This window comes from Triticum urartu, chromosome 2 (genome assembly GCF_003073215.2).
Source record: "Triticum urartu cultivar G1812 chromosome 2, Tu2.1, whole genome shotgun sequence".
In the NCBI taxonomy this organism is placed as follows: domain Eukaryota; kingdom Viridiplantae; phylum Streptophyta; class Magnoliopsida; order Poales; family Poaceae; genus Triticum; species Triticum urartu.
The window spans coordinates 724,724,971-724,752,244 of record NC_053023.1 but is presented as its reverse complement, the minus strand read 5'-3'; the positions used below and the strand labels follow the sequence as shown (position 1 = coordinate 724,752,244).

The 27,274-nt window shown below is 45.1% G+C and overlaps 3 protein-coding genes and 1 long non-coding RNA gene across 4 annotated transcripts; 1 reads left to right on the top strand and 3 right to left on the bottom strand.

The window, feature by feature from the left end:
• Window positions 1–1,124: 1,124 nt before the first annotated feature.
• On the bottom strand, window positions 1,125–2,591 carry LOC125534378 (epoxide hydrolase B-like). Its single transcript, XM_048697629.1, has 3 exons — window positions 2,424–2,591; window positions 2,108–2,325; window positions 1,125–1,999 (listed from the first exon to the last, which is right to left on the bottom strand). The coding sequence occupies exons 1-3, from the start codon at window positions 2,488–2,490 to the stop codon at window positions 1,352–1,354; spliced, it is 933 nt and encodes a 310-aa protein (XP_048553586.1). The 5' UTR covers window positions 2,491–2,591; the 3' UTR covers window positions 1,125–1,351.
• A 2,965-nt stretch (window positions 2,592–5,556) lies between these two features.
• LOC125540149 lies at window positions 5,557–7,080 on the top strand. The gene is made up of 4 exons (XR_007297219.1): window positions 5,557–5,823; window positions 6,020–6,628; window positions 6,722–6,798; window positions 6,871–7,080. It is a non-coding gene; the product is annotated as an uncharacterized LOC125540149 (long non-coding RNA).
• Window positions 7,081–11,790: 4,710 nt separating this feature from the next.
• LOC125540147 (phosphopantothenoylcysteine decarboxylase subunit VHS3-like) lies at window positions 11,791–14,854 on the bottom strand. The gene is made up of 3 exons (XM_048703738.1): window positions 14,561–14,854; window positions 13,841–13,942; window positions 11,791–12,495 (listed from the first exon to the last, which is right to left on the bottom strand). Exons 2-3 carry the CDS (start codon window positions 13,916–13,918, stop codon window positions 12,049–12,051), a joined length of 525 nt encoding a protein of 174 aa, XP_048559695.1. The 5' UTR covers window positions 13,919–13,942; window positions 14,561–14,854; the 3' UTR covers window positions 11,791–12,048.
• A 5,204-nt stretch (window positions 14,855–20,058) lies between these two features.
• On the bottom strand, window positions 20,059–22,164 carry LOC125540146 (UBP1-associated protein 2B-like). The gene is made up of 2 exons (XM_048703737.1): window positions 20,522–22,164; window positions 20,059–20,381 (listed from the first exon to the last, which is right to left on the bottom strand). Exon 1 carries the CDS (start codon window positions 22,058–22,060, stop codon window positions 20,531–20,533), a length of 1,530 nt encoding a protein of 509 aa, XP_048559694.1. The 5' UTR covers window positions 22,061–22,164; the 3' UTR covers window positions 20,059–20,381; window positions 20,522–20,530.
• Window positions 22,165–27,274: the final 5,110 nt, after the last annotated feature.

The following is a 27,274-nucleotide window of genomic DNA, read 5'->3' as shown; positions in this document are numbered from 1 at the left end:
CATTATCCTAGTCATACTGAACTTGACGTATTAAACGAGGCAAGTTATTAGGCCTCACTTGCGGAGTTGATGTTTTTGTGCAGTGTGGCATAACTATAATCACCTATTAAAATATAAAGGACAACTTATATTAAGTTTAGTGTTACTGTTACAAAATCTTAATTTGTAGTATTTTCAAAGCATCTTTAAAGTTGCAAGTGTAGTTAGCCAAGTTTGATTGTTTGCGCTTGAAGAGTTGGCAAAAGCCTTACTGTAAAAGATAATATAAGTTAGGGCGCCGGAGAGCGGAGGCTGTCCATAGGACAACTAAACAACTCCTTCACTCTGAGGCCCTTGAGGCACAGAAACCTCCTTCCTGTCCCTCATAAGCTTTCGTTCAAGAAGAACAACCTCACATAGGACAACTCAAACCCATGCAAAAACATTTTTATACAATGCAACAGATAGTATATCAATTCGTAAAAAAGTAAGATTAAAAGAAGCAATGAAAGGAAAAAAATGTTCAGACATATAAATGTTTATTGGTCTATAGGCTAGTTACACACTGTCCAAGAATGGCTAATGATAGATGGTGGGTTGTATATGTCTTTTTATTTTGTTTACAAATATAACAAATGGTGGGTTGTTTGTTCAGATGAGATGAGAGGTAATAAGATAAGGAGGAACATTATTTCACTAGATTTTTTTGTTACTTTAGAATAACTTATAAACTTACATCTCTATGATACGATGATTTTTTTTCCGAAAAAGAGGATGATCCCCAGCCTATGCATCAGGGCGATGCATACAACCATTTTATTAATTATGCACTAAGGCCTTACAAAGTAATACATCTTGGCAACATTTATCGCTACTCCTATCAACTTGATCATAGAAGGAGGGGGGGAGCGTATTGTCCAGGCCGCATGCCCATACCTCACACCAAAGCCCAACACCTAAAATAGGAGGCTTCAGCCAAGCCACAATCACCGGGTCTGGAGCACACAACGATCCAACGCACTCTTAGCAGGCACCGCATGTGCACGCTGTAGAGGCCGCCACCACCTTGATATGGTGGAGAACCTCTTGATATCATAGAGGCTTGTTGAAAACCTTCACTCCAACCGATTTGTTGCCTGGCTTGATGGTTTCTCAATTGGTAACCTTTGTATGTGATCTAAACATTTTCGTTGACATCGAATAAGACTTGGGATGAAAAATGTATACAGGGGCACTTGGATTTGGATATTTGCTTCAAGGATACACGTGGTGGTCGCTGTGCAAGTGCAAGGCAAGCGACCATTCACCGTTGCCAGTTGCAACTACTTGAGCCCTCCGGCTGTGAACAGTGTCATCCCCACAACGGCCGGGATCACGGGTGATCCTTGAGGAAGCCGAGGAGGAGCTCGTTGACCTGCGCCGGGAACTGCTCCTGCACGAAATGGCTGCCCTCCGGGACGAAGGCGACCTTGAGGTCAGGCGCGAAGCCGGCCATCATGCCGCCCCTCACGGCGGCCTCGAACCCCGGCAGCTTCATGACGTAGTCCTTCTCCCCCATCACCATCAGCACCGGCACCTCGAACCTGGCCTCCAGCTGGGTGGCCATCTTGTCCAGCGACCCGTACGGCATTTTGATCGGGTACCCGAAGCCGGAGTTCTCGTAGAGCGCGGCGTACACGTCGAGGTCCTCCTCGGTGAACCACTCCGGCAGGGGCGCGGAGCCGTCGGCTAGGTCCATGGTCTCCTGGCCTTGCTCGGCGACCGGGACCTCGCGGCCGGAGAAGAGCACGTAGATGGTGCGCACCACGCGCCGGATGTCGTACCGCCCGAAGTCCGCCTCCGCCCGCCCCGGCTGGCGCCACCGCAGCGGGTAGAAGCCCTCCGGCATGGTGCCGGCGAAGTCGAAGGGCACGGGGCTGAAGGGGATGCCCAGGCACGCCACGCCCCGGGTGCGTCCCGGGTGCCGCAGCGCGAAGTCGTACGCCGGCATGGCGCCGAAGTCCTTGCCCACCAGGAACACCTGCACTCACGCACGCACGCACGAGGAAAGGAAACGAGACGTCGGTCACTCATGGACGCTTGGGAGTTGGGACTTGGGGCCATGGTTTTCTTCGGTGGTGCTGCTTACCTTGGGGATGGAGAGGGCGTCGAGGATGGCGAGCACGTCGGCGACGAGGTCCTCCCAGGAGGGCTCCTCGTGCTCCGGCGGCTGGTCCGACAGGCCGTACCCGCGGCAGTCCGGCGCGATGGCGCGGTACCCTGCGGCGGCCACGGCCTGCATCTGGTGGCGCCACGAGTACCATATCTCCGGGAAGCCGTGCAGGAACACCACCGTCCCAAGCTCATCTACAAGATGAACACAAAGCATGCACAGATCCATTAGCTGCTCACTTACTCTGCTGGCCGTCGCCATGGCTATGACAACGGAGAGAAAAGCCACCGACCTTTTCCTACTTGAGCAATGTGCAGGTTGAGGCCGCGGACAGAGAGCTGGGTGTGCTCTTGCGCCATTGCTGCTCCTTCAGACCTCCAAGGCGGTCTGATCGATGCTTCTCTTTTATATGCACGTAGAAAGAAAGAATATTCTTTTTCCTGGTAATAATATTACCGTTTTGGCTTCCTGCAAGTCTTTGGCTTTTTTTCTCGAGGCCGGCCAGGATGAACATAGTAATGTAGCATAGCACGCATCGATGGAATCGACAATCGAGCGTAGCCACAGATAACCGAATGATTATCCACACTTTGTTTATAGCTATATCAGGCATCTTATGTCCATCCCTATTTTTTTAAGAGGTAAATACACCGGTGGTGCCTGAACTTGTCATCGATATTCATTTTAGTGTCTGAACTTGAAAAATACGCCGAACTGATTCTAAAACTTGACACGAACGTGCAAATACGATGCTAATCCTATCCATACAGATAAAGCGCGTCGACGTGGCATCGTGTATGGCTGACATGATGTAGGGCCCATTTATGACTACAAAACTGAATTACTTGAGTACTATATATAAACCTGACTAATGGGGCCATCTGTCGGTAAGTAATTAGTAAGAAAATTAATATAAAAATATACAAGACGGGCATTGAACCTGCGACCTAACGATTGGGAAATACCTGCGCTCACCATTCCACTAAACATGTTTTCAAGAGAATGTAACCCCCGCATGCTTAATGTATGTGAACCGAAAACTCCTGCATACATAAATGGGTTGCAACCTGTGCCCATTTTGTGCACATTATTTTGTAATGTAAGAAGTATGTCAATAATAATCATAATAATAAAAGCTAGATTTGAATATTCATGTGTTATATAATCCGTGTGCACACAAAATAAATATATAGAGGTTTGTAATAAAATATCTTACTTAAAAATGTTTCTGTAATTTTTAGAAATATTAATTTGTTATTCGAAAATACTTTTTTTAATATAATCCATGAGTGTTTAATTATTTTTCTAAATAATAAAATTTAAAATATATTTTATAAATAATAATTTTGTTATAAAAATAGTATTTTCTAAATAATAAGTTAATATTTCTATATATTGCAGGATTATTTTTTAATAATTTATTTTATTTTATAGGGTATACCTCTATATATTTACTTTGTGTGCACATGGATAATTGTGTGGCATGAGTACTTTCTTATAACACATGAATATTTGAATCGTACTTTTATTATTATGATTATTATTTATGTATTATATTTACTGTAAAAAAATAACGTGTGCAATATGGGCCGCTGGCTGCATCCCGTTTCAGGACACAGGAGTTTGTGGTTAAGTATATTATGCTTAAGGGGCCTAGTTTAATGTGAAAACTTGTTCTATTTGGTGGCTAGCGCAGGCAATGTGCCATCAGGCTGCTGGTTCGATCCCAGTTTTTGCAATTTTCATTTTATTTTTGCTAAGGTACTGACAGGAGGGCCCACTAATCATAGAGACGTTTACCATTCCAGTAATTATGTTTCGTAATTATAAGTGGGCCCCACATCATGTCTGTGCCACATCAGTCATATACGGTCAGTAGTGGAGCCAGGATTCGAGTATAGGGGGGCCGAGTACATATATTGATCTAATCTCGTTGTTAATTACTCATCGCTGCTACTAAAATTGTCGATGGTTGGAGGGGGGGGGGGCAGGCCCCGGCTCGTCCCCCCTGGCTCCGCCCTGTATACGGTGTCACCTCGACGCACATTACGTCGACGGATGTGATTAGCACCGTATTTGCACGTTCGTGCCAAGTTTTACAACCAGTTCGATGTATTTTTCAAGTTTAGGCACTAAACTGAACATCCGTGGCAAGTTGAAGCACCACGGATGTATTTACCTATTTTTTTAATGCCCCCATCTCATCCCCTATCCTTCAATTTCTTATATTGAGGGTTACACTTTTGTCGTCTAGGCCAACCTCCAAACTTAATCCCAAAATAAACCTAACCCCACATGAAAGCTTCTTTTGTAATTTATTCTTCCTTCTTCCTTCTTCCTTCTACAAGGTCAACGATGACTTTTCCGCCTCTAGGTGATGGCCATGAGCTTATGGTAGAGGCTCATCGCGCGCGACGTGAACGTGCAACGATGGATCATTCGACAAAGTAGACAAAATTCGTCCTCCATAGGGCCACGACTTGGGCGCTTCTTCTCTTCATCCTTCTCCTAGTGGCACGATGACGTGGTCCGATATGCAATGATTCTTCAGAATTGGCGATGGCGGTGGGCAGTCAGGTTTCACTATATTTCCTTATGTAGGTTTCCCTCCATGCGTGGTGCGACTTTGCTGGAAGTCGAGGAGAAGCGATGGGTAAGACGAAAAGGTGAACAAAATATGTTAAAATCTCGCTGGAGACGGTGAGGGAGGGAGGCGAGGCTGCGGGGAGGTGCCATGGATGACAATGTGGTCCCGCAGTTGGGCGACGACGAGTTGTGCGGCGGTGCCGGTGTCCACAGGTGGTCCCACTATAGCTTCCCCATTTGACTAAGTGTTGCTCTCCTGAAGCAAATAAGGGCTAGAGGAGAAAAAAATGAGGAAGGGGGAGCGGGCGTTAAAGAGATGGACCAGAGCGAAAAGTGACTTCAGTGCACGGCGTCCACTGGTATGCATATCCGCACCTCCCGTTTGCATGTGGATCACCCTCAAGCATTAACTGCGCCTGTGTATATGGACATCGCAGTTCATTCCACGTTGCAGTATCTCACGCGGTTTCCACCGTATTGCCCTGATTTTGGTCCTGGACCCCCGTGGTCGTCCATGTTGTAGTGCATAGCTCGCACCTTAAGGGGGAGCATTTTGGAACTGGTTGCAACAAGTGCCACCTCACCTCAGGTAACATTTTGTACCATGAAGCGTGCCCTTACCGACCATTTATTTATCATTTTTCTTTGCCACTCTATTATTGCATTGCATTTATTCCTTTTGTTTCTCAAAATCTAAAAAACACAGGCCCTCGTCGTCGACCACCATTAATGATGGTGAATGTATTAATAGACCCCACCCGTAACACTATTTTTTAATGAACACAGCTCATGATACGGCACAGATTTTTGTTGTAAGCTATGGGTGCGCGTACTATAGCACTTTTTATGGCCCGGGCCTGCTCCAGATAACTCCATGCCCTCAGCTATCCAACCATTTACTGTTCTTCTCCCCCCTCACCTCCATTTCACCTACCCAAAAAAAAAAGAACTGCTTCGCCTCGTCGAAGAACGGATCGAGCTGGTGCCAGATGCTGAGCGGCAGGTCCGGCACACATCTCCCACGGGCGCACCCTGTGTGGGCTCGTTAAGCTTCCCAACAACAGTCCTTCAACCTCTCCCACACCGTCCCGCTCCACATCCACCAGGTAAGTTGAAGTCTAGATGGAGTAGTTTCTTTTTGGGTAAAGATTTGTTTTGCTAGATCTGTGAATCGATGTGCCTAGTCATGGCTTTATCCCAACCAACAATATCACAGTTTTGGGTTTGTTGACCCAGCGATCTGTTAGAATAGATGCGTTTTTTCTGAACCAATTTGATTCAATCAAAAATATTTCAACACAGGTTTCCCCCCCTTTTTCCCAGACTGGTATCAATGGCAGGAATGTTCTGGCTGATGCAACTCTTACCTCTCGCATATCGATCCAGAAATTTTGTTGTCTAGTCTCACAGTTTAGCAATTTCAAACGCGGGCTTGTCACCGAGACTGGATTTGGTGGACTCATGCATTTGAAAATTACCCACAAGCTCAATTTGAAATTCAGTTCTTCACTGATGGTGAGAGTAGATCCCGAGCAATGCATCTTAGCACTAGATCAAACCAGGAAAATACCAATCACAGAACAAGAAATAAATGATGCCTTTGGTCTGCCCCAAGGTAGTAGGATTACTCCCCCAGGACATACAGACTTATCGGAAGTATGCATAGAGTTCAACAGACTGGACTCAAGCATTAGTACAAAAGGGGTACACAGCCTGAAGGCCGCTGAATTCATAGTATCGAAGCCATTAGACGAGAATTCAAGCAGAGTCAATTGCGAATGCTTCAAGGTAGTAGGATTATTCCCCCAGGGCATTTTTCAAATGTGCGGAATCAATGTACTCTAGCTTGCCTTGCAATTCTATTGGATGGACTAGAGCATACCCCACGGTAATGACTGAAAAGTTCTCAAGGTAATATCAAGACCCCCCATTTTGATCTTATGATTTAGCCAAGCTTCATAAAACAAGAAGGAATATACTTACGTTAGCTTGCTCGCTCTGCAGTGAGCAGTCAGGCATTTGTTCGATTTACATCACGAGGAAATACCGACGGCGACAATCTTCAGAGCCCGACCACAAAGGTATCTAGATGAATTTTGTACTGGAACAAGTCCATACCACAGAGTATTCACGTTCATTGTACATTCCAACAGGAAACACATAGCATTGGCACGCATCGCCACCCTGCACGAAATTCTGAAGCTTGAACGGAACCGATCCGATGCACATAACACAGCGGTGCAGCATATCAGATCATCTATAAACACTCTGTGGTCATCTTTTCGGAGTTCAGCATGTCAGTATTCAGGAGAGGAATGTACCCTAGTCGGCTTTGATATATTTTTCAGAATTATTTTCGGTCACGCCCGTCCCTGACAACATTCAAGATTTCTTGCATTTTCTTCTAGCTGTGAACTCGGTGCAATATACGATTTTTGTTCAAACGCATACAATGCTTAAAAAATATAACTAAACCAGACATTACAGCCAGCAAGCCCCACGGGCCATACACATACATATTGGTACGCTTTGTTCAAACGGATACAATGCTTGAGAAATATAATCCAAGCATACACTAGAGCAAGCAAGTCCCATGATAACAACCGTGTTCGATTGCATTCAGGCTAGACATATTCTAACAAATTCACCAGATCAGCTTTCAGTCTCCAAAATGGATGAGGACGCTAGCGCCGATCACTATGCACGCTACCCGCATGGCATCTAGTTCACCCTCTCCACCATCAATCAGCAAATTTCTTCACGGACTAGAACAACTTCAGCAACTGATCGAGCATGCTGGTGATGATCCGGATGCGCACTTTGTTGGGGTGGCGAGCACATCCAGATCACGATCGCACGATGTGAATCCGTGCGGGATCAAGCTTGAAGGAGATCTACAAAAGCCATATCATTGACAATCGATAGTAAGTTTGGGACTATAACCTAAGCAACTGCAAATTTCAATATGTACCTTAGATTTCCTTCCATGGCGACAAACTCCATTAACATCTGAAGTTTGTCGAATGGCAGATCGGCGCTCCTCGCGTGTTTTTTGTGTTGTGACGATGACCACCACCCCACACACTAAAGATATAGAGAACCGGTGCCACTGCTCACCCGAAACTAGTGGGGTCTATCAGAGTCCAGTCTCCAGTGCGATATCAGCATTTAAGCTCCGGCACAATGTGTGCGAAGAACAGATACCACTCTCAGCTCGAACTAGTTCCAAACCTAGGATAGGTTAAGAATGCACGGTGGCACACATATAGCTGCGCATGTTATACTGGACCAAGGCACGGGTATTATGCTCTGTAGGACGAATAGTATATTGTCAGTTGCAGTAGCTATATAACAGGCTGGCAGACCTTAGTTACATCTCGATGCACGCCACGAACGCGGCAGATAAAGTGCACCGTTGACAATAATGAGTTCCGCTCTCAGTTGTCCATATTGTCCATATTGTCCAGTTCCGCTCTCAGCACTCCGAGGCATTTGTCCATGTTGCAAGGGTGCAATGAGTTCCGCTCTCAGTTGTCCCAATGTATCGTGTGCTTGTATCTTTCAACTCGCCAGTTGGCAATAATGGATCAATTTGGAAAAATACAAGTTCCTCTAAAAAATAATGATTTTTCTATGGTGTCTTTGAAGAGGAGTTATCCCGACCAAGGACGATCTTGAAACACGTAGCTGGACGGGAAAACAATGTTATTACTCACAAATCACCACTACCCTCGCCGACCCTTAGACACTATGATGCCAACGCATCTCTGTCGTAGAAGCCTTGATAAGTAGTGTACCATTTGTGGACATCTGGCCAATGTCCGTCCCACTCCATGTGCACCGACACAGTGGTAGCGCGAGATGACTCAGGGCTGAGGCGGGCTGCCATGATGGATTTGTAGCTCTGTTGCCGGCCCTGATCCTGCGAGAAGAAGTCATGGGAGTGGATACCTAAGGTGAGGTTGTTCTTTGTCATGCACCTTAGTCGCTACACAGACGAAAGAGGCTGATCTTGTATTTATGGAGGCCTTGGTAGTAGTTCATGTTTGTGAGGATTGTCGCTACAGAGACTAAATCTTCAAGATGTTTTATTGTAATTTTAGTGTAGGAGTTATTCTGCAATTTTTGGGTCTATGATCCAAAACATTGTACAAGTAATGGTTGTTGGCTTTGAATAAAATTACACGTGATTTTTTTTAAAGAAATAAGAGAGGCGGACGAGTGGAAAGACCGAGAATGAGGATTTGGGAAAACGCTTAAAATACAATCGCAACAAGTACACGACGCCCTGCCCATTGTCACTCTGATTGATTTGCGAGTATGGCGCGCCATGTAGATGCAGTCAGTCCGAGCAAGGCTTATTAACATGAGCCCCCAAGTTGGTGGACTAATGCCTTTTGCATTTTACAACTTCAGGTTCCATGATAGGAGCAATATCTTGATAAGATATGATGGTATTTATCTCCATCTTAAGTGTTTTCCCCTCTACGTGACATGTTTCTTTTAGACCCAAGATGTTAGTTTATTAACAAAATGAAGACTTACAACGAATCAAAGACGGAATGAACAAACATGACTAGCAAAGAACATTACTGGACTTAAAAGTTATATTAGAACACTCTAATTTAGTCATCTCTAGCTCCACCAATCACATCCTGATGTTCTTCTTCGCACTTGGAAAACAAACCGCATAAGACCATACATGCACAAGATTAACCAACTTCGAAAGTTTTGAATAGCCACATCAACCGTCCACCGTCAGTGGTGAAAATCTTAAACCATTGAATGCACCGTACCTAAAGACACATCCTCATAAGGCAGGTTATCAAACCAACACTTCATTGCCAAATTGTTGAAAGAAAAGACCATGATCACACTATGATGAAATGTTTTTTTTCCCAAAATACCACTATCTCACCGATGTTGGCCGCGAAAGCTAGACATGCCAGGATGAGGATGGAGTTTGCAAACGATAATTACTTATTCCACACTATGTCGCCCCCACCTTGGCTACCCCACCGCCAAGGATGCACAAAATTAACATAGAAAGTTTTAATCTACACAGGATCCAGATCCCCGGTCTCAGTGACAAGAAGTCTGACGGGGAGGAGAACCAACGTACTGGGCGAGGAGATTGTTGGTGGCTAGGGTTTGTCACGTGGCATGCTTTAGATACAAGTGAGTTGGAGTATGACTGTATGAGAGTACCAAATTGCCTCATTTGTAATTCTAAATGCATCGTACTATTTAAAAATCCCTCCTATTTTGTTCAATCTTACCTATGTTTGCTTTCTCACCTCCTTCTCTCCCTATTTGATTTTTTCCTCTCCCATATCTGATTTTCCATCGGGTTTTCTTGACAGACGCCTTAACTGCCCCACCTCTTATTTACTTACCAAATAAATTTTTGTCTTCTGTGATAATCATATTTCTTTTGCATAACCAAATTAATATGGGCAGATAAATCATGGGTTAACCTATTTATGCCTGTTGCAATGCATGGAAATTTTCATTTTTAGTATAAATTTGCATACGTTAATCAAACTCATATGGGAAAAGACCTTGGACAACTGGCTATCTTGTGACCAAGAAAAATTGAGCCACAAATTTACGGAATTGCTTTACACACGACATTGTCTGCACGATCCGCGAGCGATGCGTCCTCCTCAACATCGCTTCCTGCATGCATGCTAGCTCTTGACTCTGCCAAGTAGGATCGTGCAGGCGTCGGCCGGTAAATTTATCGTCCGTGTAGCAGCGCTTACAAATTTAAGAGCACATACATTTATTTGGACTTGTAGACACATAAGTTTAAAGCTTGTCAACAATACCAGATAGATACACGATAATGCATCATAGTATTGGAATTCAACATACAAGTTCATTGATCTTTAATGTTTGTAATTTGAATTAATTTTCTATATCTAAATATAAGCCACTCTCTAGTGTGTTTTCTTTTGCGAAAAATGACCCAAATAATACTATAAAGGTTCATAAGATGTACAAAGCATCCCAAACGCAACAATGATTACATCAAGGACTTTGCACCACCTAGAGCAAGCTACCGACACACCGTTTCACTGTTTCCCTATAAGAGTCGCTTAATCTTGTCGATAACAGCCGGAAAGTCTTAGTGCACGTGTACCTAAGGACCTGCGCCTCATAGCCGCAGTCATCAAATTGAACCCTTGAATCAATCTAAAGCGCCCGACGCAAAATCTCGTCGTCGCACACAAACGACGAGAAACCCTAATCCCGGTGACCCAAGGAAACGACGGAAATCTAGGCCATAGCTCCGTTGATTCCGTCCCGATGGACAAACTCGAGGTGAATCAGAGCCGAAAAGACTAGCTCAAAGATGAAACGCCACCATCCACCCAAATAGCGCCCCTACGAGAAAAAACCTAACCTAAACTACTAGCCGGAGACGGAGCACTGGGATCCTCTCTCGCCACCGGTCACCTAACCTAAACTATTAGTCAGAGCCGAGGCACTGGGATCCTTTTCCTGCCATTGGCCGCTCCATGGGTTCATTGATGAAGCTTGGAGAGGATGATTGCCTTATCAATCGCAACCGCCAAAGGGAAAAAGAAACCTCCTATCAGGGATGTAACGATTCTTACTTCTCTGAAGGGTGGCATCAAGTGGCACTTTGGCACCTTCCTAGATCACGCCTATGGGTGTGACATCTGAGCCATGCCGCTTGGACAGTGTGCAAAGACCAAGGGAGATGTTCTTTTATTTTCTTTTGGACAGAGATGTGTTCTGTTTAATTATATAGAAAATACCCCCTTCGTCTTAAAATAAGTGTCATAACTTTAGTACAATTTTATATTAAAATAAGTTAGTACAAAGTTGAGACAATTATTTTGAAACGGAGGGGGTACTACACTAACAAGCCATATATCTAGACATTAGCGTAATCATCTAGTCACCATCATCAGCAGAATTATGCAGAAACCAGACAGCACCCACGATAAATCCAGGAGCTATCAACAATGTGATTTGGCCTTATTTAAGGAGCTACCAACACAATGTGTTCTGAACAAGATTGCACAGAACGATGCCGGAAGGAGATAAAAAGAGTTGACTGACATATTCAAATCTTGAGGCTTTCGCCACTCAGGTACAATTATGTTAGCGAAACATCTGTTCGATCAACTCCACAGAAGCAAAGCAACGGTGACAACAAAGTTCCCTCTAATCGCTCCTACAAGCCCACACATTGTGATCGTGTGGGGCATTTTTAACTCTAAGGAAAGTTTCCAGAACACAGTGAAGAACAGGCACATCTCATTGCATGGTGACTAAAGCAGCCGCGTCGAAGGGCTTCACTTCTTCCTCTTCTTCGGGGGCTGGAGCGAGTCCTCGTCATCGTCCTCCTCATCATCGTCGTTGTCCTGGTCGTCATCCTCCTCTTCTACTCCATCCTCATCGTCTTCAGCAGCGACATCGTCGTCATCATCGTCGTCGTCCTCATTGTCATCATCGTCGTCATCATCATCATCGTCGTCACCTCCTCCACCGTCCTGCTCCTCTTGTTCTTCCTCATCATCCTCGCCATTCTCCTCACCCTCGCCTATTTGTTTCTTCTTGGCGTCACTGGCCTTGGGGTTGTCATACTCCTCTCCTTCCGAGATTTCCTCTTCGCCCTCCGCGAAGTCACCATCCTCATCCCCGTCATCATCTTCGCCATCTTCATCACCAGCATCAGTAGGGGCAGATTCATCGCCCCTCTTTCCACCCATCTTGAAGTCTGGCATGCCACAAATAATGCCCTGTACAAGGATCAGGCAAACATAGTTAAGTCAAAAAACCAGCATCCAGACCAAAGCTTGAAACAAAACTGAAAAACCCACAAGCACAAACAGCATCCAGACCAAAGCTTGAAACAAAGCTTAAAAACCCACAAGCACAACACAAGAACAAAGGATTAGTAAAGTGGCCAAAAGCTAGTAAATAACGAGGGGCATGGCAGCAGATCATTCCTTTTTCTTAATGGTAAACTTAGCATCTCATATTAGTAAGCAACAAGAGCACAGCTCAATAAACAACAACCCCGTTTGATATCCTAGAACCGGCTGCTGTGTACTGTTTGTGAGCACTTAGCAGTTAAGGAGCAGACCAGCTGAAACTTAAGGCTTGTGAAGCCTGATCTCACCCCTCATGTAAAGAGGCTGAACAACCTCAGTTTTATTATTTATACATAGCTCAGCCAGTTTACCTTCAACCTATCTGTCTTGTGAATCTATTTCAGAGTGCCACAAAGATGGAATATTACAGCCTCCATAACAACAATCATGTGTCCACGCAGTTGCATACCTTGTACTTTTATGCTACTCTGGACCATGCTGTGGTTGGGAGCACTTAAGTGACAAAATCATGTGGTGCTCACTTGCAGCGAAGCCCCTTGGCTTTGTGGACAAACATGGACAGTGACCCTATCACAAATATCTCTAGTCAGAGGACCCCCCACCCCAAATAATTACAGAAAAGTCCCTTGTGTCACTCTCAATGGCGAGCAGGCACAGGCAGGTGGGGCCGAAGGAGCGACAGCTCTAGCGTCAAAGACAGCCTGTCTCACGCTTAAGAAAGTGATTAACCATAGCATAATATGCTATACCGTCTCTTGACTTGACCTAAGCACCTGCTAGCACTGCTGCTTGCAGGTTAAGCAAGCCACACACTGACGAAGTTTTTTCTTCAGAGAGGGAGAGCATCTCTGAAGGCATATTCGCGTGGCCTGTGGGGAGCGAATATTCGGGGCCGAGTGGCAAGGAGCTGTAATAAAGAAGCAAGCAAGGACCAAGGAGCGGGCTGAGGCAGGGGCCCACCCACACGGAACTGAAGGCCACAACCGAAAACTGCAGCCTAGAGCGCACCACACGGTTCCGCATCCGGAAAAGTCCAAGCCATATCTCACTCTCACAACGGTACAAAAGCTGGATGGAACGGCCGTGATATTTTTTTTTCTTTCGCACATCTTTCTTTCATATATAAAAAAATACACGCATGCTACTCGAGGGTGAAAAAAGAACCTCAAAGTACACACGAAAATAGTACGTAGTAAAACGACAGAGAGAGATGTGATTTTTTGTAGCGGGGATTTCGTTTGGTTTTTACCTCGGTGCCGGTGCCGGTGCCGGCGTTGTCGGTGAGCAGGTCGGCGAGGCCGCCGGCGGGGTGCATGGCGGTGTCCATCCGATCCGGACGCGGCTGCAGGGGCTGAACACGTGGGCAGGCAGGAGAAATCAACACACGTCAGTCAGAGATAAGGCTTTACTTTTACCGTTAGTTAGAGGCAGAGGCAGCAGCACACAAGCACAGCAGCAGGAAACCTTAAAACCTCCGCCCGCAACATTCTACTTTCCCAACAAGGTTTGGGCCGGCAGAAAAAAGCGATTCTTCCCAGAGATTTTGTTGCGCCTAATTCTAGCAAAACTCCACCCTATCCTCCGCTACTGGTAGGTCAGAGAAGAGACGTGAAAACACAACTTTTCTCTGAACAGAAAGCTCACAGAAGTGCCAGGGAAAGATAAGAGAGGAAAACGAGTATACAGAAAACGAGAGCACTAGTATTTATTTCTCTCAGCGAGTGAGAAAATCTGTGCTGAATCCTGAAGGTTTCAGACTCTGCAGGTGCACGCAAACGAATTCATAGCACAATTTGCCGTGGTCTGTCAGAGCAGAGCAGAGCCTAGAACAGGTGCCAACTCAAACCTTGAGCGGCTAGGGTAAATTACCAGGATGAACAAAAGAGATATGATTATGCATACTACCACAAGCAGGTGTAAAAAGCAGTTGAGATGCGTTAATAAAGGCGATGTAAACATGAGAGGTTACCTTGTTTTGAGGAAGCAGAGAGACTACAACAGACCACAGATCTGGAGGTCCGTCTCTGAGGGTATATGAGCGCTCTCAACGGGCACAACTGGCTAGGCCGACTCCATGGCCATGGGAGGGAGGAGAGAAAGAGGATGCTGGAGAGAGAAGGGATAGAGGAGCGGGCAGCACGGGCAGAAGGGGCAGGTGGGCAGTGATGTGTGCGCGGAGGGCAAAGACGTGAATTCTCCACTAACCCGAGGACCGAAGAGAGACTTTGTTCCGCTGGATTGTACAAGGACCCGGTGCATGGCAGGAAATCCGTTTGAGAGAGAGAGAGAGGCGGAAGGAAGGGATAATCATCGTCGGATCAAACGGCCAGATCCCCACCGAGAGCGCCGGTCGTCGTCGCCCGCCCGTTGGGAGCGGAGCGGCCGCACCTGCGGGCCCCGGAAGTCATACACATCGCCGGGTCGGGAGCACGTCGTCGGCGGATTGCGCGTGACGTGTCCCCTCCGCGTCCTTGCACCGCATGGGGTGGTGGGAGCTCTTGAAAAGAAAATGCCTATTTTTTTTAGCATCATTACAGACACAAACACTCATATACAGGCGCATACACTCATCCCTATCGCCGGAAATCCTGAAATAAATCTAGGAATAATGCAGGCACCACCCTGATGAGTTGAGGATACCACTGTCCACCTAACCAACTCAACCACAGGTTGATTCGTATTGAAAAAAAAATGCCTATTGGAAAAGAGCATTGAAGGCCAGCGGCTGTGGTAGGTGAGAACACGGCCGTGACAGATCGGGCAGAGGAGAAATATCTGTGTAACGTCAGGTCAGATCAGGCCCGTTTCTTCACGTAACACGGCAGGTTTAGCACCGGCAGCACGCGTGCTTAACGGCGTCCACGCTGACAGCAAACGGGTCGACGCCGAGGAAATTACGGGTGCAGATTAGCGTTTAGCAGCACAGGAAAGCACCAGGTCACTTTGCATGCTGGATGCTTGTGGGGGGCGGCAAGTCGGCGAATAGGATTCGCAACTTGTGCAAGGCACAAGAAACTTTCGATATCAGCTGCTCATAAACACTCTCGAGTCAGCACCGCTAAAAGAAAGGCTCTAGGTTGCCGGACCCACCGACCGCTCCGTGTGCCACCTAAAAATCGCACTCTGCATAACCAAAACCTCAATCTACCTCTTCTCTCAGAAATCTACCCCCAAACACTTACAGCTGCGCGGTGGTTTTCACTTTGCATAATCGGTGCAGTAAAAATCCAGTCGAGTCGTCAAACTGGAGCTTCCCAGAAAAAATACATCTCAACAAACAGGATACAGAGGACTTGAACAATATAATGCCATGAGAATTGAAGCAATATGATTCCACAGGAAATGAAAACTTGTATAAACTTCGCTTGCTCAACATGTGAATAACTATAGACACGAGTTGCCTAATAATGGTTTTTTCAATCAAATTACCAAAGGCATCGTTCCCAACACCCCAGAACACAAGCTTTATGACAGTAAGAGTGCAGCCATAATGCAGCATAGCCATGCAACCGGCTAACTGTTCACACTAAACCTAAATAAACGAAAAAAAAAAGACTCAAAAGCTCACACTAAACCTAAATTTAAAGCAGCATTACCACCACTACTTGAAAAGGATAAGAGAGGCAAGGCAACTAAGAATATGGGCAAGCAGATAAGTATGTGTTTGTATAGCCAATAAAAGTTTGTTGCTTGTGACATTTCATCACTTCATGGCTCAAAAGGACACAATTCATATCATCATGTACATCATGATTTGGCCAATGACATTACTACTCCCTCCGATCCAAATTAATTGATGCACACTTAACGTCAATTAATATGGATCAGAGGGAGTAATTTAATAGACTGGCACGGTTTTCACATGCAAACTAGCTAGCCTTACCAAATTTATATTCTAGTGCAGGAAAAACATTCAGGCATTAAATTTATCTGTTGGCAGAACCTTAGTACTCCCTCTGTTTTTATTTAGTCTGCATATTAGGTTTGACCGAAGTCAAACTTTGCAAAGTTTGACCAAGTTTATAGAAAAATATATAAACATTTACCATAACAAATCTATATGATGTGAAAGTACATTCAATAATGAATCTAGTGATATTGATTTTTATTATATATATTAATATTTTTGTTTATAAACTTAGTCAAAACTTACAAAGCTTGACTTTGACCAAAGCTAATATGCGGACTAAATAAAAACGGAGGGAGTAGTATTCAGGAGATGCTTGCCAGAACTATTCATGAGATACTTGCCAGAACCAAACAGATACTATAGCATAGTTATTCCAAAACCATGGTAATTTAATACCTGGGCAATGAATACTTCAGTTGCTAATACCAGAGTCTTTCTCAGTTCGGTTTAGAAAAAGGAGATGCAGAGCACTTCCTCAAATACTAAAAAATACCATTGTATTGGAGAAACACCTGTTTATGGAACTGCTCTATTACTTGATGCCATATGTGCCAGTATTTAAAAAACTAAGCTGCCAAACATAGCCTAAAGCATTGTCAAAACACACTCTGGCAGACAATCAAGAGAACAGGAAAAGAATCTACACTTCAGACATATAGTATGATAAAATTCTTTATTCGAACCTAATTAACTATTTCTGGATCCACGTATTTGTGGCCTTAACATCAAGCATATTTAAACTACGGTTTTGTTGTCACAACAAAAATGGGAAGAACAGAAAGTATGCCTACAAATGTTCAACGATAGATCTTCAAATACATGGAAGCAAAAGCTGAATAACCAGCAGAGAAAATGCCAGATATTGGATAAGCCTCAACTTGGATTGGAAGGGAACGATTTTTATCATTTTTCTAGAGTCCAAATTGTTCGATCAAGCCCGCTACACAAAGCCAACATAACACGACATTGCTTACCAGTATATTTCCGGTGATGTTTGGACTGCTTGGTTAAAATCAAGACCATCAGCAAGAACATGGAGGCAAAACTAGCCTAAACTTGGATTGGAAGGGAATGATTTTTATCATTTTTCAAGCCCAAATTGCTCAATCAAACCCATTATATAAAGCCAACAAAACCCAACATTGTTTACAGACTTCTGGTGAAGTTTGGACTACTTGGTTAAAATCAAGATCATCAGCAAGAACATGGTGGTAAAACAAGCCTAAACTGGGATTGGAAGGGAATGATTTTTATTATTTTTCTAGAGCCAAAATTGTTCAATAAAACCAGCTACAAAAAGCCAACAAAACCCGACAATGTTAACAGTAGATGGACTTCTGGTGATGTTTGGACTAAGATCATCAGCAAAAACATAGAGGCAAAACAAGCCTAAACTTGGATTGGAAGGAAATGATTTACATCATAATTCTAGAGCCCAAATTGTTCAATCAAACCAGCTATACAAAGCCAACAAAACCCGACATTGTTTACCAGTAGACTTCTAGTGATGTTTGGACTGACCAGGTTAAAATCAAGAACATGAAAGCCAAACGAATTATCAAATCATTGCAAATCAAATATCAATTGTTGTTTTTTTGCGGGAAAAAGATATCAATTGTTATAGAATAATTATCTATTTTACTACACGTTTGTAGTTAGCTGATCAGCAAATGTAACACAAGCAATTAACATCATCAGAAATTTGATTCGTTTAGTGTGGTACAACAAAAAGAAATGCCTACCCAGGAAACTAATTATGAAAGGCCAAGGCATGACTGGTTTCGCAAAGAGACTGACCAAACATGAGTTCTGAAAGCTATGCTTTGATCTTTTATAATAACGTTGAAGACACTTAGTTTGCACAGAACATGCTTTCAAGAGGTCATGTTTCTTCTGATGAATTATGATCCGTTAAGAGACTGAATGTCGACACTATCATTAAAGTAAACAGGACCCACTTTAAGAGGCAACTTCCAAGGAGAATAAAGCTCCCTATAATTGAAGATTTTAAAGGCCACAGCTGTCAAACTCCGCGTCAAGCGAGAAATTACCAGGACAAATGCAAAAGAGATGAATATCACATTCCTCCAAATCCCACTGCAATGTCAACCAGAATGGTTTGATAAAATTCTACATTCGAATCTACTTCACTATTTCTAGATGCGCCTATTTCTTACCTAACATCAGACATATTTAAACTACGTCGCTGTTGTCATAACAAAAATGGAAAAAATGGACTACTGTGCAACATCAACTTCAGCTACTGCATCCAGGATTTTGCTACATACTCCCTCCGTTCCTAAATATTTGTCTTTTTAGAGATCTCAAATGGACTACCACATACGGATGTATATAGACATATTTTAGAGTGTAGATTCACTCATTTTGCTCCGTATGTAGTCACTTGTTGAAATCTCTAGAAAGACAAATATTTAGGAACGGAGGGAGTACAAACCAAGAAGCTGAATAACATGCAGAGAATATGATGGATATCAGATAATTCTCTACTTGGATTGGAACGCAATGATTTTTATCATTTTTGTAGAGCCCAAATTGTTAATCAAACCCACTATACAAACGCAACATAAGACGGCATTGTTTACCAGTACACTTACGGACTGCTTGGCTGAAACCAGGAGCACCAGCAAAAACAGCAAGGGAAAAAGAAGATCAAATCATTTCAAAAAAAATGAATATACCATATAACCAAATAATTAATCAATTTAAGAACCTACTTACGAAAAGCCCAGGCACAACTGGTTGCGCAATTTGACTTAACAAACATGAGTTCAAGATACTTTTTAAAGAACATGCCTCGAAGAGAATGTTCCTTATGAATTACGATCAGTTTCTCAACTGATCGTTGAGTTGGCTATAGGTGTTGTGCGCGGGCGTGCACCAAGCCTGACACCTGTGTCCAAGCCCTGTGCTCTGCAGTGGGCCTCATGGTTGTCTCTCCTTAAGGCCTCATTCGGTTTGGAGGATTTTCGTAGGAAAAACATAGGAATAAGGATTCCAGAGGAAAATTTCCTATGTATGCATTCGGTTTGTAGGAAATGCATGCAGGAATTTCGTAGGAATACTACTCATTTCCCGTGTTTTTGGAGGAAACTACACATCCACTCAAAGCTCATTTTACGCGTAGGAACGAGGCAAGCCATCCTATCATATTCCTATACTACTCCTAATTCCTACGTTTTGATTTCCTCCAAACCGAATGAGCCCTAACTATAAAGCCACCACAGCTAGCACCTATTGGTCTAGTTTCTTTTAATGAATTATTATGATCAGTTGATCACCACCCTTAAATGCACACCGCCGATTTGAGATTGTATATAATGTGGCGCGCTTTAAACCGATGTCTCATGGCTAAAGTAAAACAGTGGACACTTTAAGAAGCAACTTCCAAGAGAATAAAGCTCCCTATAATTGAAGATTTAAAAGTCCACAGCTGTCAAACTCAACCTCAAGCCAGAAATTACCAGGATGGATGCAAAAAGATATGGATATCCCATTCCTCCAAATCCCACTGCAACTGCAACCAGAATGAGATCAAGTGCCCAGAAACCATTCGACATTATCATTAAGACCAGACGACATCCCAAGTAGCCAAATACAGATACTTCAGTACATGAAACCAACTACAGAACTATAAGGTACATGATGAAGTTGCAACTGGAAAAGTACATAGTTGGCAATAGAAACAACATAAATACTTCAAGAAAGTTCCTTCTGCAAATACTGCCACAAAGGTATCTGATTCGAAAGCATCTGACAGTAAAAGTCAACAGCCCTTCTGCAATACTTCGGCACCAACACAGGTTCAAAATCCATCCGAATGCAAAACCACACGAACGAACCACGACCAGCAGATGCCAAACTAAAAACATATAGGGAGAATCAATCAGAAATCTATAGAGCAAAATCACCAACTCAGATAGAATGCATAGAGATTGAAAGAACTCAAATCAATAGTAGTGAGTGTGGCATTGGAATGGAAGAGGCTGTGAGTTGATATACCTAGTGCTGTCAATAGCCACCCTGAAAACCAGTGCCACCAATCTGGGTATTGGACACTTGGCCCTGCCCAGCAGCCCCAGCCTGATAACCACCAGCAGCACCAGTGGCCGCTGCAGTTGTGCCCGTTTGGGAAGCTGCTTGGCCGACCTGAAACCCAGCAGAAGTGGGGAACCCAGGTGTCCCCTGAAAACCAGGAGGCCCTCCTTGATATGCTGCAGCTCCCTGAAGACCTGCTGCATTTGGAAAATTGACGCCAGCAGCCCCAAACCCTTGTGTCCCAAAGCCCTGAGCTCCAAAACCAGGAATGCCAGATTGCCCCCCGGCGCCCAATGCAGCAGCAGCAAAAGCTGGATTTAGCGATGCAAGCATGGCTGGGTTCTGCATCGCGGCTGCCATCATGGCCAGCATTGCAGTATTGGGCTGCGCAAACGCTTGCTGCTGTGCACCCATCCCCAGCAAGGCAGCTTGCTGGGCGAACCCCATGTCATGAACAGCAGCGGCACCATACGCTGATGGATCATATGGATTAATGGCGGCAATAGAGGGCACGGTCATTTGTGTAGAAGCAGCGGTGGCATTGGCATTGTTAGCACTCGAGTTGGACCCGGATGAGCCCTTTGTCCTCCCATCTATGGCCTTCTGCACATTGAGCATCTTGCCATCAAAATTCCTCATAGGCTCCTCCAGGGCGCGGCGAGCACTGTCCACAGACTTGTAAACAAACAGCGCAAACCCCTTGGGCTTGCCGGTGCTCTTGTCAAAGCCCAGCGGCCCCTCTTCAATCTCACCAAACTGCGAGAAGTACTCATAGAGGCGATTTACATCAACATCAGCGTGCACGTTGCCAACAAAGATCTTGCGCTGCATGTTGTCAGGCAGCGAGGAGGAGGAAGCGGGGGCGTTGTTGTTGGTGGTGCCTGAGCTGGCGTTGGCGTTGGAGCTAGGGTTATGGGACTGGGAGGCCGGGGGTGCAGGGCCCGAGGCGGCGAGGTGGCAGAAGGCGAGGCGGCCGCCGATGTCGAGCTGGGGGCGGCGGAGGGCGCGGAGCGCCGAGGTGCGGGACTGGTAGAGCACGAAGCCGTAGCCCTTGGACTTGCCGGACTGCTTGTCGGTGATGACGCGGCAGTCCTCGAGCTCGCCGAAGCGGGAGAAGGCGGAGCGGAGGTCCTCGACGCCGGCGCCCCAGCCGAGGCCGTGCACGAAGAGCTTCCTGCTGGCGGGGTCGGACTCGGCGGCGCGGCGCACGGCCGCCATGGTGGCGGGGCTCGCCTCGGCGGCCGCGCGGAGCAGGGCCACGAGCTGCTCCCGGGAGAGCGGCTCGAGCAGCTTGGTGACGTCCTCCTCCTCGTAGTCGTAGGCGAGGTCCTCCTCCTCCAGGGCGGCGGCGGCGGCGGCGTCCGCGGCCGGCTCCGGGGGGTCGTCGGTGATGGGGTAGTAGATGGTCCCGACGCGGGGCTTCTGCTCGGGCTTCTCGTGGTGGGCGGCGGGGTCGGCGCCGGCGGCCGCCGCCGGATCCGCCTTCCGCTTCTTCGGCGCCATGGGGGCGGGGAGGGGGGAGGCGAGCTAGGGTTTTAGGCGCAGGTGCGGGGTGGAGGCGGAGGCGCAGATTGGGATTTCCAGACACGCTGTCACGGGCGAGCCGAGAGGATTGGGGTTGGACTAATAGCGTGTGGGACACCGGGCACCGGCGGCGGCGGCGCGCGGCCCATGAAAACCTGGGCCGGTTTGTAGGGGGGCAGAAGACGGCCATGGAGAGCCCATTCATTTATCATAACCTTAGGCCCTGTTTGGATGCCATCATTGTGATGGAAGAACTGAATTGAGTGACCAACTGACCATAGCAAGTGGGAATTGTAATGGGCTTCGATTCATCACATCAAAAGGAAACAAATGGGCTTCGATTCCAGTTGTGTTGTTTGCTTGTGAGAGAGTTGGAATCAACTCAGGTGGCCAATTCAAATTCCTGTTTGGAAATAGAAACGGGCCTGGGAAAATAGCATGCTCCGTCCTTTTTCTGGTTTATTAAGCTAAGACTTACCTAAAAAACAAAAGGCTAACCAAAATTCCAGAATCCCAATTTATTAGGCACTAGGGTCATGTCGCAATTTTTTTTATGTCGTTGTACTCCGCGGCCACCATAAATGGTGCTTGTGTAATCTTGACGTCCTTCTTTTATTAGCCATACATGTGTGGTTTGTTAGGCATTAGAGGCGAAGGAGAGGGTGTTCACGTGAAACGAAAACCACAAGCGGGGAGGGGTACATCTGACACGTGTGGTTCAAATTTACATGCAAAGAAAAGTGAAAATAACCTCCGCCAATAGCATTGATGGTTTCTTCTACAGTCATGTCGCAATTGTTTTATGTCATTGTACTCTGCCGCCACCTTAAATGTGCTCGTGTAATCTTAATTTCTTTATCAATTAGCCATGCATGTGTGGTCTATTAGGCGCTAGGTGGTTAGGAGAGAGCATGCACGTGAAACAGAAACCACAAACAGGGAGGGGTATATCGACACATGTGGTTCAAATTTACGTGCGAGCAAAAGTGGGAATATCCGCCTACGGTAACCTTGACGGTTTCTCCTAGAACATTTGGCCATGAGTTTCCCTTTCCACGTCATGGACGGGAGAAAAAAAATGTTGGATTTGTTATCCGTTTCTTCCATAAGTGGTTTTGTTGTTTTCTCTTCTCGGGAGGTATGAAAAGTAATGTAATCTTGAATCATGTCATTATACTCCGCCGCCACCTTAAATGTGCTCATGTAATCTTAATTTCCTTATTTATTAGCCATGCGTGTGTGGTCTATTAGGCGCTAGGTGGTGAGGAGAGAGCATGCACGTGAAACAGAAACCACAAGAAGGGAGGGGTACATCGACATGTGTGGTTCAAATTTACGAGCAAGCAAAGGTGGAAACATCCGCCGACAATAACCTTGATGGTTTCTCCTAGAACATTTGGCCATGAGTTTCCCTTTCCACTCAAGGACGGGAGGAAAAATTGTTGGATTTGTTATCCGTTTCTTTCGTAAATGGTTTCATTGTTTTCTCTTCTCGGGAGGTTCGAAAAGTCATGTAATCTTGAATCATGTCGCAGTTATTGTATGTCATTGTACTTCGCCACCACCTTAAATGTGCTCGTGTAATCTTAACTTCTTTATTTCTTAGACATGCATGTGTGGTCTATTAGGCGCTAGGGGGTGAGGAGAGAGCATGCACGTGAAAACGGAAACCACAAGCAGGGAGGGGTACATCAGCACATGTGGTTCAAATTTATGTACGAGCAAAAGTGGAAATATTATAGTAACCTTGATGGTTTCTCCTAGAACATTTGGCATGATTTACCCTTTCCATGTCAAGGGAGGGAAAAACGTTAGATTCGTTATCCGTTTCCTCCATAAGTGGTTTCTTTTGTTTTCCCTCCTCAAGCAGCCATCTCACATCTGGAGGTTCGAAACCAAAATCAATGATTTGGAGTGATGTTAGTTTTCATATCAGATATGTATGTTCTCGGTGATGAAGTATTGACAATGTAGGCCATGTCATCATGACTCTATCCTTGTCCAATAATGTGACATCATTGCTGATGTAACGAACGTCGTTGAGCCCGTGGTGTCATTTGCCCTACAAATCGCCAATTGTAGATCTGACACGTTGTTGTCCATCGCTTGGCCATGCTTTTGATTGGGGTCACGTTAATTTTACTATGAAGTTTGGTTTCATTGGTGATTCTTCCGTTTCATTAAGTTGTGGTCTCGATACAGTCACTTGACATACATCGATAAGGCATTAGTTCGATAACCTCCAATTTTCAGGAATCGAGGTGAGTGGCTCACATGACACTTTTCAAAACCTCCAAGGTTAGTATAGTCAGTGTGCATGTTAGGTCTTTTGAAGTTCTCTCCCCGGAGGTTTAGAGAAATATCCATACGTGAAAGATGAAACTTGATATGAGACTTTGGATGCCTTCTCTAACTTTGGGTTTTATCATGGATATTTGTTATTCATTTGTGTGGTTTGGTGTATTAGATTGATGTGTGTTATTTCATTAAGAATAAACATGGATCATTAGCTAGAAAAAAGGACCCACCAGAGACGAGTTAATTTTAGAAGTGGTTCTAAATTTGTCTACTTTCTTGCATTCTATGTTTTATGTTATTCTCGATTGATTTTGAGGTTTACAATGTCATGTGGGCAACATGGGTGAAGCCTATGTAAGACATGGACACCATGGCAAGTTGGTTGTGAATAAATTACTTCCGCTTGTCAGCTGAGATCAACGACAAATTACTTTCATATTATCGCTGATGACAGCAATGGCTGCCCCTTCGGAAGGTAAGGTGTCAAAGGAGAGGAAGGTTAAGAAGTCAAGTCCGTCCACCCACTTATGTACTTGGCGATAGTATCCGCATGTACTTATCGTTGTTGTTTTTCCCCATAAACATGTATTGTTGTCTAGACAGTTTTTACTTCCATTGTCACACAATCAACTTATTGTTTAATGTGGAGGTATGGTACATATGATGCACTATGCTCTTTGCATTACCAATACAAACCAGTTGAAACTTCTTTAAACAAAACATCTATACCCAGATATAAGTCATTTGTAGGATAAATAGGGAGTTTATTCCATAGTCCTTCTTTATTTTGATCAAGGATGTTACAAGTCACGTAATACTTTAGTTAGAAAGGGTGCAACTATAAAAAAAAGCAAAATATCTATACCCAGATTTAGGCCAAACTAAAACCCACCAATACAGCACCAGGTCAAACCCTGAGATGCGCAAGGGGGTCGAATAATGCAGGTGGATGGTCAAAAGCACAAGGAATCTACTCATGAGCTGCACCGGTCAATGGACACAGGCTATAGTGAGCCAAAAGGTGCAATGCATGGACGACCGGAGGCCAGCCATGGTGACGCACATATGCACATATATAGTGTCCTTCTCCACGAGGTGAGGTGAGGTGAGGTGTTTTCTGTCCCGGCTCGTGAGCATCGCCTTGTGCCTGCCCAAATAAAGGAAATAATGTGAGGTAGAGAGGGCTCCATTTTTATTGCTGGATGGATGGATACACACTGTATTGTCTACGCGAATTATTGGCCTGGGTGGGACAAAGGTAGGCGGAGGGTGTATATTCGGAGCATGGCCGCCCCCACCATTTCACGCTTTGCAAATGGAACCTCTGTTTCCTGTCTTTCTGAATGAAAAACAAAAACACACTTCTTTTTCAGGGGGAAAGAAGAGAAGCTAAGATTCCCTCCATGTTTTGAGCGTTTGACCCTAAAGAACACGGTGAATTGTTCAGGTAAAACTGTGAGGTATATATATACAAACATCTAGCATGTTGTGTAAAAAAAAAGAGTTTGATCTTGTTTGAAAGATGCTAATGTTAGACTCTGAAGCAAATGAATCCAGTGGGTGTTGAACACTGATCCAATAATTGTTTGTCCTCCAGCTCCTCCAGTCTGATCGCTAACCGGCCAAGGTCACCACCGTTGGCACGTTCATGCATGCTGGACCGTCCGTCCACGTTGTTAATGCTGCCCATAATAGTTTACAAGCACGAGCACGCCTAACAGATCAGATATACATGCCTGCTTGCCCAAAGAGTTCAGCTTAGCAGAAACTCTAGAAGTACTCTTGGATTAATATATAAAGGCACACGCAACAGTGAAGTCAAAAGTTTGGCTTCCTTAGCTCGATAGGCAAGAAATGCGTGTCCCTCCTCGGGAGATATGCATGCTAGCTACGCACGAAGTCTTTGGCTCCGACGAACTTGCTCATTGTGTCACATGTTCACACAATCTTAGAATTAATCAACGTGTTAGCAGATGCACATGCAGACGACAAGGTGTGTTTGTACACCTTGTTGCAATCACAAAACAAGAACGTATAGCCACTCTACTGACGTTGGCCGGTACACTTTTTTGGAGAGGATCAGAGAAGAGCATATGCCCGTCGTCGCTGCTGGATCGTACGTCTTGTGTTATGTTACATGTCAATCAGTGTGGCCATCGTGTAGGAGTACACGTACGCACACGGCCTTGACGACGTACCCTCTGAGTGGGACTGCTCCTCGCACCCTAGCTACACATGGGAATAGCTCGATCGTGTCGGCCATCAAGAGTTTTTCCTTCCTTGCAAATGCAAAAGAAATGAAAAGAGACATTCACCATTCGTTGGCGGTCCGTTCGCAGCGCATCACCAAAAGCATCCATCCCGTCGGAACCAAAAGCGGAAGGAGGGGGTGAGCGGTGATGCGGTGAGCCTCACACCTCGCACACCACAAAGAAGAAGAAAAGGAGAGAGAGGGAGAGGGATCACCTCATGCAGGGGCATATGCTGGTCATGCAACCGGTCAGTTGGATCGCCTACAAGTTGCCATGGCTAGCTCACGTACGTGGTACGACGATTTTTTTGGCAACTTGGAGAGATTGCTAGTGGGCTAGCACCGAGGAATCGCTTCCCATGCCCCATGGTGCAAGCCAATAGTCAAGTTCTCCATCTGATAATAGTTCTCCACACAAAATATCACGGCAAGTTGCATGCAGATGCATGCGCTTTGCGCCCCTACTACATCATTCATCAGCTTAATTAGGCCACATCTACTCACTCATCAACACTCCTAAGACGATATAAAGCAAGATCCATTCTCGCTTTGGGATCCGGAATGTATGTTTATGTTTAACCTTCCCTTTCTTGCAATTGAATAACTTATCACCGTCCCCTTTGCTTGATTCTTTTGATCCTGAG